Source organism: Choristoneura fumiferana, chromosome 3 (genome assembly GCF_025370935.1).
Source record: "Choristoneura fumiferana chromosome 3, NRCan_CFum_1, whole genome shotgun sequence".
NCBI classification, from domain to species: domain Eukaryota; kingdom Metazoa; phylum Arthropoda; class Insecta; order Lepidoptera; family Tortricidae; genus Choristoneura; species Choristoneura fumiferana.
In genome coordinates this window covers 17509633-17521497 of record NC_133474.1, presented here as the reverse complement: position 1 = coordinate 17521497, position 11865 = coordinate 17509633, and the positions used below count along the sequence as shown (strand labels likewise).

Below are 11865 nucleotides of genomic sequence, written 5' to 3'. Positions count from 1 at the left end.
TATCAGGTAAAATGCGTCCAAGCCATAATTAGAAACGCTAAAAATAATTCTGTAGCAAAATACACCTTTGTAATGTCGTTGTCAAATCTCTGTAATCAGTCATGTCAGTCAATGTCACATCACTCGCACACAAATATATCTATCACAAACAAAAAGCTACGCGCATGGACGTGGACGTGGAACTGAACACAAAACCAATGAACATAATTATTGCAATCAACGACTGGTCGTATATTAATTTCAATCTAACGTGTTTGTGATTTATCAATGACAAAAATGAGTGCAGCGGATAACGACACCGAGAAAAATGAAACAGTGGAAGAGACGACTGAAAATACGGAAGAGGAGGACAAAATTGCTCTCACTGAATATATAACTAACCTAGAAGCTCGAATCAAGCAAAAAACTGAAATGAGGAACAGTAATCTGAATTGTGTTCGACCTCCGGAAAACTACTTTTCTAAATTGGACTCGGGATTAAAGAAGAACACAACTTTTGTGAAAAAGTTGAAATCGTTTAGTGCGATTCAACTGGACGCGCTAATGAAAGATTTTGGTGCCTTAAACCTTACTAAGTATATCTCAGAGGTAGCGGCGGCGATAGCTGAGGCAAAGTTGAAAATGTCTGATATTCCTGCTGCAATAAATTTATGTTCAGCTCTGCATCGCACATACTCAGAATTCTCTTCAAACTTCTTTGAAAACTGGCAAAAACTTCTGAAAATAACAGATAAGATAACAAATTCTTCTAAGTTGCGTGTTGATATAAGGTTTTATGCAGAGCTGGTGTCAGTTGGAGTATTTCCAAATAAAATAGGTTTACCGTTGTTGGGGAATGTCCTCACTGTGCTCATCAATATGGACAAGGATGAGCCTAACAACATACCCATACTGCTGTCATTCTGCAAGCACTGCGGGGAGGACTATGCTGGACTAGTGCCCAAGAAAATTAAGGATACTGCTGAGGTAATAATGAAATTAAGGATACTGCCGAGGTAATAATGCAATTAAGGATACTGCTGAGGTAATAATGCAGTTAAGGATTCTGCTGAGGTAATAATGCAATTAAGGATACTGCTGAGGTAATAATGCAGTTAAGGATACTGCTGAGGTAATAATGCAGTTAAGGATACTGCTGAGGTAATAATGCAATTAAGGATACTGCTGAGGCAATTTGTTTTGTAACTTTACTTTAGTAATACCTGCTACCAATTTAAAAAAATTGCATTAAAATCGATCCATCCGTTTAAGAGCTATGGTGCCACAGACAGACACACACACACACACAGACACACATAGCGGTCAAACTTATAACACCCCTCTTTTTGCATCGGGGGTTAAAAATAGATGTTTTAATACAATACAAATAATACAATAACTCTTTATTGAACACCAACACATAGTAAGCAGTACAGAAAACGTGTATATAGAGATTTTTAAGGTAAACAATAGGCTGCCTTATTGCTTCAGAGCAATCTCTTCCAGGCAACCTTATCAATAAACAGTTTTAAATGTTTTTTTTTTTTCTATTATATTATTACAAATTGTATTACAAAAAGAATCTTAACAAACGCGTGCTGTACTGAAGGTTCATGTACTTAGGTATGTTAACAGGACGACTGGAGAGATTGTTTAGTAATTTTTAAGCAAACTGAATAAAATACCTGAGTCCTGAAAGAGTAAAAGTCCTGCCAAATGATATTGCTTGAGTGTTTAGTATCTAATAAAATTACATGTATGTTAATTTATGTTGGAGTGATGGTTAAAAAAGTAAAAAAAAAAACAAGCCTAGAGCGTGTCGAACACGCCCGAAATAGGGTTCCGTAGCCATTATTTCTTAATTTTTTTCTAAGGATTTTGTATGGAATATTCCAAGTTTAGGTATATTTTATACCTTAGGCTGCTATTTACTTTTAAACTACTAATAATTCTTAAAGAAAACTTTAGAGAGGAGGGGGGGGGGGGGACGCTCGATTTTAATGAAAATTAAAAAAAATAAAGTTGAATATTTTGCAAACATATCATTGAATCGTAAAATCGTTTTAGCAACCCCCTAATGGTTTTAAAAGATCTATCCAATAATACCTCACACTACAAGGTTGGATGAGAAAAAAAAATCACCCCCACTATGTCTATTCTAAAACAATCCCGGTATTCTAAAACAATTTTTTTTTTTTAATTTTTATTGTACCATTTTGTCGGCATTTAACATATATACTCGTGCAAAATTACAGCTTTCGAGCATTGATATTCCCAGATCAAAGCCGCGGATGGACAGACAGACAGACATGGCGAAATTATAAGGGTTCCGTTTTTGCGATTTTGGCTACAGAACCCTAAAAATGAGTTTATGAAAACAATCTAGAGACGCGGTAGCGTCTCAAGCCAAGTTCAAGCTAACAAAACTAGCGAGCAGCACTGTGTGTAATTTTTTTTTAATTTTCTGATTGCCTTAGTTAGAACTTAGAAAAAATAGTACATATTTAGAGTTGTTCACTGAAAAATTATCTAAATAATCTCTTCAATCATCTCGTAAAATATCTGTTTTGATCTTCAATTCACTCTGTATTTTTTGTTCACTAGATGTACTGATATTTGAAATATCAAAATTTTACAGAAACTCAACATCAGCATCCCTCGGAACACGTTCCTCCCAGCGGAGAAGCAGGCTGTGGTGCGGACCCTGCTGAGGGACTACTTCGCGACGCTGAGCCGGCACCTGCTGGAGGAGCGCGCGCAGCTGCAGGCGCTGCACGCCGCCAACCAGCGCACGCTGCGCACGCGCGGGGAGCTCTCGCAGGAGCGCCGCGAGCAGCTGGACCAGCACCAGGTCACTATACCTATACCTGCTGGGGGTTACACTAATTTACCGGCCCAGATAATACCGACTTGAAAGTACCGACCCGATTTTTCGTGTACACGCCCATAGAAACTCATGACAATCTGACATGACTTTGTATGGGCATGAACCTACACGAATAATCGGGTCGGTATTTCCAAGGGGCGGCCCACCAAATTCCAGGGCCTCCAAATGTCCACAAGTTCTCTTGATAAAGTCCCGAGTCCTGAATTACGTCGAAAAATATGCTTAGTACAGTCAGCATCAAAAGTAGCGGATCTCTTTTTTACTTTGTTGCATTACCACATTTGTCAAATTTGTATGGTGTTAAGTATGTTGCTGTAAAACGACAAAGTACAAAAGTATGCAGCTACTTTTGATGCTGAACATACATCATACTGGGGTCTCATTCAGTATTTCAAAGTATAAATGTGACAATCCGTAGCAAAAGGGTCCTTATGGCAGGTATTGAGTTAAGCATAGATCCTAAACCTGCGTTAAATAAGCTATCTAATACAAAAAGAACCATGACCCTAAGTCACATACTTACTTTTTTTTCTAAAAAAACATTAAACCTACACATGCTAAGTATTACACTTTTGAGAAAACGTTTAAAGAAGTTTGAAACTCATTTTAAGGATGTTCCCATTGGAAGTTACATAGATGATGATTGATTATGTATCTCAAGGTGTTTTTCTTTGAAGCTCAGTTATGATTTTGTTCATGTGACTTTCAGATCGTGAAAAATCAGCCTTTGATTAGAGTAAGTCGTCTATAAGGACCAAATTAAGAATAATTCAATTTTTCGGACTTTTCTTTAATATGTTGTAATCTGAACCATAGTATATAGTTGGAGATATTTAAATTTACATCTCAAGATAGAAATAAAATCACACAGTTAACGAAATATATATTTTTTCATTCAAATTACATAATTACTATACAGGGTTATTTGTAATTCACTAGTGTCCCCTCAAGCCCAAACTCCCACCACTCAAACAAATGTATCTTGTTTAACGGCTCCGTTTTAAAAAGTCGTAAAACAAAAGACATTTGTTTAAGTGGCAGGAGTTCAGAGTTAAAAGAATGCCAATGAATTACAAATAACCCTGTATTTTTCACCCCACCCTTTAACATTAACATTTTCATATAGGGACTTCTAAATTATATTTAATCAGTCTACACAAGTATCACAAAAGTGTCTTTTTTATTCTACAAGTCTTATTTTTTTATTTATAAACGATTTGAGTTACATAAAAATCACAAATTTACTCCCATACATTTGAGAAAAGGGTCCTTATGCATGACCAATCGCAAGGAAAATATATTGATAATTACAGTATGTAACGATAGTAACATTATTTATATACTAATCTTGTATTAAAATAGAATACTGAATAAAAAGTGTTATTAGGAGATAACTTAAAATCTTGATAATTAAAGAGTATTTTGATAAAACGCTTATATTGAATAATTTACACAGTACCTAGTACTTCCGTAAAAGAACACATCCCCTACCCTATTGAGGTAGGGGGGATCAAAAATCCCGGTCAAGATAAGAAAGGTTTCTCGAACCCTTTTTTAGGGTTCTGTAGTCAACTAGGAACCCTTATAGTTTCGCCATGTCTGTCTGTCTGTCCGCGGCTAAGCTCAGAGACCGTTAGTATTAGAAAGCTGTAATTTGGCATGAATATATCAGTCACGCCGACAAAGTGGTAAAATAAAAAATAAAAAAAAATTAGGTTACTTCCCATAGACGTAAAGGGGGGTGATTTTTTTTCTCGACTAACCCTATAGTGTGGGGTATCGTTGGATGGATCTTATAAAACCATTGGGGCGTTGCCAAGATTTTTCGATTCAGTGATCTGTTTGTGAAATATTCAACTTTAAAAGTGTAAATTTTCATAAAAATCGAGCGTCCCCCGAAAAACTGCTGGGTGGAAAATTAAAAAAAAATCAGGATGGTAGTAAGTACCTATACCAAATTTACAAGGAAAATTATAACTGCTAAGATTGCTTGAGAAATATTAGTAGTTTAACATTAAATAGCAGCCTAAGGAATAAAATATACCTAATCTTGGAAGATTCCGTAATACAATACGAAATCCTTTTAAAAATATTAGGTAGGTACTTGATTTTTTTGCAATGGCTATGGAACCCTATCTTGGGCGTGTCCGACACGCTCTTGGCCGGTTTTTCACATTCCAATTAAATATCATAAGTAGAAGGATTATCATAATTGGAATAAAGTTGCCAGCTTGTATAAATACTTCGGTTCACTACCCTATGTTGGGTATTTATTGATATTAAGTAGGTACCAAGGCACTTTTTGTAAATGTTCCTATATAACAAACTTACTTATTAGCAAAAGTTGCAAGTAAATTAAACAATTTTATCAACAGATTTATCATTCTTGTATGTGCTCTGTTATAAGGACCCTTTTCTACTAAACTTTGAACCCAATTTTAATATAGAAATACTTAATGTACACTAGTGAAATCAAGCTACAAATACACGTCTATCTGTATATTTTACTATTTTGCAAAAAACAAAAAATATATAATTTCGAAGGATTTTACAAAAACGTCAATATCTCCGCAACTAGAAACTGCCATAAGGACCATTTTCTGATGGATCGTCACAAATACAAACTTACTTACGTATTCTTCTGGCTTTAATCTTTGCAGATTTTAGTAATACTAATCAAATTAGTCAAATTACTCAAAAATATTTTTTTATTCCAGGCAACATATGATAAACTACTCATAGGCGCTCAGAGCTTCGCCGAGGTTCTTGGCGAGGAGTTAGGGGAGGCCGGCGAGCCTCCGACACTGTCCTTTACTGTGATAGAGACCCCAGGAACGGTCACTATTGGAGGGGCTGAAGAGTTCAATATGCAGGCTGGAACAGACCCATGGCAGGATGAAGATACAAGAACATTTTACACCAGTCTGCCTGATCTGAAAGTGTTCATGCCCAACTATCAACCTAAAGAGGCAAGAGAAAATACCTATTCATTCAGATTTATGAGCTATCGCTTTCACTCGCGTTGAATTTGGGTTAGCGCGTAAAGGCTTCTTATAGGCGCATAGCGTTTTTAAACTCAGATACTGTCTTTTCTCTTTGTAACTCTTGACGAATAATATTGTGGTGAAAAACACACAATAGCGCGTTTTTTTAGGGTTCCGGAGCCAAAATGGCAAAAACGGAACCCTTATAGTTTCGCCATGTCTGTCTGTCTGTGTCTGTCTGTCTATCCGTCCGCGGCTTTGCTCAGGGACTATCAATGCTAGAAAGCTGTAATTTTGCACAGATATATATGTAAAGTATGCCGACAAAATGGTACAATAAAAAAATCAAAAAATTTTTTTTAGGGTAATACGCCATAGACGTAAAGTGGGGTGATTTTTTTTTTATCATCTAACCTTGTGTGAGGTATCGTTGGATAGTTCTTTTAAACCCATTAGGGGGTTGCTAAAACGATTTTTCGATCCAGTGATTTGTTTGCAAAATATTCAACGTTAAAGTGCAAATTTTCATGAAAAATCGAGCGTCCCCCCCTCTAAAAACTAAACCGGTGGGTGGAAAAATTTGAAAAAAATCAGGCTGCTGGTAAGTATAGCAAACTTTTAAGGAAAACTATAACGGCTAAGTTTGCTTGAGAATTATTAGTACCTAGTTTAAGAGTAAATAGCAGCCTAAGGTATAAAATATACCTAAACTTGGAAGATTTCGTATAAAATACAATATTACTCAATTATAATATAAATTTTACTTATTTTTTTCGTAATGGCTACGGAACCCTATTTTGGGCGTGTCCGACACGCTCTTGGCCGGTTTTTAAATTCGCACACATATCACTGTCCTACAGGAACCATGCTGTGTTTTGGGATAAAAAGTAGCCTATTGTGTTAAGTTAGGGTATAAACTGACAAAATTCCAAATCCAGTCATAGCGGGCCGCAATTCTAACTAGTTACTAAAAATAAATCGAGCACGCAGTGTCACTGGGAATAATTTAATTGAATAATGTAAACAGGGCCTTAGGCACACTTACGAGTATATACTACAAACATGTTCCTTTTGCTTTTGTGTGACATAATACTGAATGGGAAATGTTGAAAGGCTACGAAAACCAAGGCAGAGACAGTCACGGAGGAGATGTTAGATGAAGAGCTAAAGGAGGACGAACTAAGTGATGGGGAGGAGCCCGCCGCGCCCGAAGTGGAGCCCGACGACACACAGCCGGCCAGCGTCTCCAACAAGTACACTAACTTTATGTTATGTATGATTAGAATTAATTATTTAAATGGAGGGGGGGGGGAGGAGGGATTGTGCCTTGTATAGTGAAGACACCACAATAAAAGAAATCTCTCATAATGTAAATGAATGATAAATAAATATCATGGAAACGATTATTTATATGTTAAGCCAGAAGATTTGATATGCCCTGAAAAATGGTTCATTAATTCATTGTCGCTTGTTTTCAGGTATGCACTTGACGCATTCTTAAATGAGTTGCCCAACTGCATTAACAGGGAGCTCATAGACAACGCAGCTGTAGATTTCGTGCTGAATCTCAACACCAAAAACAATAGAAAGAAACTGACAAGGGTGCTGTTCAGTGTCGCCAGAACGAGGCTCGATTTGCTCCCGTTTTATTCAAGATTCGCAGCGAATCTATACCCTGTGTTGCCTGACGTATGCATGGACTTGTGTCAGATGCTTAAACAGGATTTTAAATATCATGTTAGGAAAAAGGACCAAATCAACATTGAATCAAAGGTATACTTCTTTAAAACTAATTTAATTTTAAGACATTCACAGCTGTTGACGTTTTCAAGATTTTCGCTCAGTACCGCTGTTACTACAAAAATAAAGAGTATAAACAAATAAACTACCAGCGCCGGCTCTAGCTCTTGATTAAGATAGAGTGAGATTGTCTACTCTACACCGCTTCCGCGCCTCTCAAAAAGCACCATCAAATTTTGTATTCTACTGGTGCCTAGAGAGACCGCTCCTCTTGCTCTATCCCAGGACTGGAGCTGGTCACTACACAGCACTGCTTGAGCATCGAACGCATGTGTATTTGCAGCAGCTGTTGACGACTTTGACCTGACATAACCGATCTAATCTTTATCTTTCCTTAACAGATTAAAGTAGTGAGGTTTATTGGAGAATTAGTAAAATTCGCACTATATTCCAAAATGGAGGCACTGTACTGTCTCAAAGTACTGTTACATGACTTCAAACATCACCACATAGAAATGGCGTGCAACCTGCTCGAGACATGCGGGAGATACCTGTATTGCAACCCTGACACACATCAGAGGACGATGATTTACTTACAGCAGATGATGAGAAAGAAGGTAGGTTTATTTAACAATTGAAGATATTCGCACCTGAGGAGGGGTGATTGTTGTGCCATGGCTGGCACATGACTTATCTGGATCGTGTCGATTAAGTTGGAATGCAGTGATATCTATCGCACGCGCGATCGATCCAGATAGGCCACGCCGCCATCTCAGTGCCTTAGAGATATTCTAGTATATAAGCTAGCATGTACATAATGTAGAGAGTTCTGTTCAGCGGTAGTTCGAGAGATCAAGTAATCCCGACAAAGGTGCTTAACTCAACCACCCAACTTCCCCTAAAATTGTGTTTTAAGATGTACACCTTACTTGAAAGTTATGTTTAAGGAAAGGCCAGGGGATGGACTTAACTAAATCTTACATCTAAATATAACGGACTAAAGGTTAATTTTAACATTTATATTATTTTTAGACTGTATCAGCTTTGGATTCGCGCTACGTGACGCAGATAGAGAACGCATTTTACTACGTTTGTCCACCTGAGGCGCCCGCGCAACCCAAAGAAGAGGAACCGCCTATGTTCCAGTTTATCAGAAAAATACTTCACGAGGACTTGCAGAAGAGCAACGAGGAAAAAATATTCAGGTTGATGCGAAAGATAAACTGGGACGATCCTGATGTCGCGGCTGCGGCTATACAGCACTTAGCGGGAGGATGGAGGGTCCGGGCGAGTGCTCGACGCGCGCTGGCGCGGCTGACGGCTGAATTAGCCGCCTGGCAGGAGGCCGCCGCGCCCGCCGTCGTCGACACCGTACTTGAAGAGATCCGCTTCACCATGGAGGACCCGCATCCTCGCCATAACCAGCGCCGTATCGCCACCGTCCGATACTTAGGCGAACTTTACAACTACAAGCTGCTCGACTCCCGTGACGTCTTCAACGTCTTGTACTCCTTCATCACGTTCGGAGTCACGAACGACCATAACACCGTGTCGCCCCTCGACCCACCAGACAGCGTGTTCCGAATCAGACTCGTCTGCGCCTTGCTGGAAACTTGCGGCGCCTACTTTAATAGTGGATCCAGCAAAAAAAGATTGGACTACTTCCTAGTTTTCTTTCAAAATTATTATTGGTTCAAATGCTCCGATCCTTGCTGGACAGAAGAAAATAAATTTCCCATCTATGTGAAGTATATTTATCAGGAATGCTTGACTACTCTCCGACCGAAACTCACTCTGTTCACGGACTGGCAGCAATGCAAAGATGCGATTGAAGATTTGAGACAGACTTTATATCCTGAATTAGGAGAAGAGGATCAATATGATAACGAGGATCAGGGAGATGATAGTGTCAATGACGGATTAGATACTATTGTAGAGACGGATGATGAAACTGATAACCCGCAGTTAATGGACGAAAGTTCGGACGATGAACCGTTGACGGAAAATGCTGGAAATGACGATAACGAAGTTCAGAGTGATGAAATGAGTAACGAACCGAGAAGACCTGCTCACAAACCGGTACGAAGACATGCCTTCAATTTTGTAATTAAAAGTGTGATAAAATAAATTTAATTTATCCTATTTTTTTTAGGTGGAAGATGTAGAATTTGAGTCGGCGTTTGAGAAAATGGTTTTGGAAAATATCGCAGAACGACAGCGCGAGAATAGGCCTCAACAGAGAGACATAGCAGTTCCAATGACTAATCGGCAAACAACCAAAAAGACCTATGATCAGCTACTGGTAGGCACTGATGTCTGTACAAACAATTATTTACATTATTTATTTTATTACACGATATCACTAGCAATTATTAAAAAATATATATGTTATGCTCATGGTACAATTCTGTTACAGCAAGGCGAAGAAGGAGTAGAATTTGTTTTGATGGTGAGAAAGGGAACCAAGCCGCAATACAAATCATTTAACGCTCCCCCAGAACTAGCTAGCAACTTGCAGCAGCAGGCCTTAGCAGATAAACAGGAAAAGGAGAGAGTCAAGCGGTAGATATTACTCTTTTACTGTGTGTTTATTGTAATCCGTGTTGACTGTAGATGTAAACTTTTGTTTCTATTTCAGCTTGACCTTAAACATCTCAGAGAGGCAGGAAGAAGAAGAGTATAGCGCAGAAAGTGGTGGCGGCTCCGGCGGAAGTGGGAACCCTAATCGCGGACAACACGTCCGACAGAAGTACCAACATCCAAAAGGTGCCCCAGACGCAGACCTCATATTCGGACCAAAGAAATTTAAATGAACTAGAATTGGTAGCAATGGAATGGATCTATTTCAGCGGAATACTCTGGATCTTTTTCAGAAATAAATCTTCCTTATGAGCAGTAGACTTGACGTGATTATATAGCGATGGTGTAATATAGAATGATCGATTGAAGCATTTCAGTAAATAAATTCGAGGCTTCGTGCGAAATAAGGCTGATGATCAATTTATTACGAATGAAAATGTCGTAAATAGGTTTATTAAGTTGTGTGTTGTACTTACCAGCTGTGATGTACATATAATCAGTGAGACCGGCGATATGAATACTGTTTTGTTAGTACTCGTAGCATTGGGGTACTTACACGGCGTAAGTGTTTGGTATGGTAACTATCATTTGTTAGCAACATGGTGAAACAATTTTGTTGTTGCTGTTGCTCGGTTAAAAGAAGGCTACGTATACGAAGCCGGAAATAAATAAACAAACGCACCCTTTTGTTTTTCCGATGTTCTATATATTGTTCGTGATCAGTGAATCAAACAAATTTTAATTTTCCATCAGGAGGTTTTTACCTCTTTAATCCGTAAATTACCCTGACGCGCTTACTTTTTGCTATTAAACACCTATTAAATGATAAAAGTAATGTTCTTATTTTTATAATTTAAACTCCTTTTATATGAACTGAAACAATTACTTTGCTACCTTACCTGAACTTGGTGGAGGAACTGCATGCCGCAAAGTAACGCCTGACTGTGTCTAGTGGTTTCATCAAAGTGAACCTACCCTGGAATTGACCCACTGCATGCCAATGGGCCCGAGTTACCACGCTGGCACAGTGCGGATTGGGAACTTGCCTTTTTCTCCTACCCTGCGAATACTGTTGGCACACCTTTTATATTATTATTGGGTGGTTAATCAATTATTAATAATCATCATCATAGTAATCTAAACTGTCATATGTTTAAGGATATGCCTGGAAATAACTCTGAATCTTACCTAGGTCAACAGGCCTGGAGGCAGGTATTATCCGGGCCGGGAAAGTGTCACCCGGTGACCTCACTCAGCAGGGCTACTACGAAACTCGAAGTTCGTGTCGTGCGGTCCCTCTGACACTTATACTATTTAATACGAGAGCGAGAGGGACGGTACGATACGAACTTCGAGTTTCGTAGTAGCCCTGCTGGACCGCTTAGCGACGAGCGTTCGTTGGCGTGGGCCGGCAATCCGAAGCTTGGCGGTAACATTGGCGCGTACAGTGGAACCAAAAAATAACAGTGTTTTTTCCAAAATTGAAGAGGTATTTTCTTTTCACAGCGATAAAGCTCAACATTTTTTTTTTAATTATAGCTTCGCGTTCTTGGCGCATTTAGCCAAACGGGGAAACAGAATTTAGCTCTGTCAATATATGTCATGTAACCAGATTTAACGCTGGAAACAAGCGTCGAGCGGCTGTATGTGGCCGCACCTCCGTCAATGAAAAAAAAAACTATGACAGAAGAGAGT

At 38.7% G+C, this 11865-nt stretch overlaps 1 protein-coding gene and 1 long non-coding RNA gene across 3 annotated transcripts in view; one reads left to right on the top strand and one right to left on the bottom strand.

Moving 5' to 3' along the window:
- The first annotated feature begins 138 nt into the window (after positions 1-138).
- Positions 139-11656, top strand: Upf2 (UPF2 regulator of nonsense mediated mRNA decay). 2 transcript variants are annotated; one of them, XM_074085992.1, is made up of 10 exons: positions 139-966; positions 2618-2830; positions 5584-5835; positions 6964-7103; positions 7329-7623; positions 7992-8207; positions 8623-9669; positions 9743-9892; positions 10007-10152; positions 10229-11656. In XM_074085992.1, the coding sequence occupies exons 1-10, from the start codon at positions 268-270 to the stop codon at positions 10401-10403; spliced, it is 3333 nt and encodes a 1110-aa protein (XP_073942093.1). In that variant the 5' UTR covers positions 139-267; the 3' UTR covers positions 10404-11656. The 2 variants fall into 2 exon arrangements, with proteins under 2 accessions (XP_073942093.1, XP_073942092.1); XM_074085991.1 differs by having other exon boundaries at positions 9743-9904.
- LOC141426817 (uncharacterized) overlaps positions 1488-11865 on the bottom strand; it is a 62355-nt gene continuing 51977 nt past the window's right edge. Inside the window, exon 3 of the long non-coding RNA XR_012451261.1 lies at positions 1488-1903. This is a non-coding gene — a long non-coding RNA (uncharacterized lncRNA). The remainder of the gene's footprint in view (positions 1904-11865) is intronic.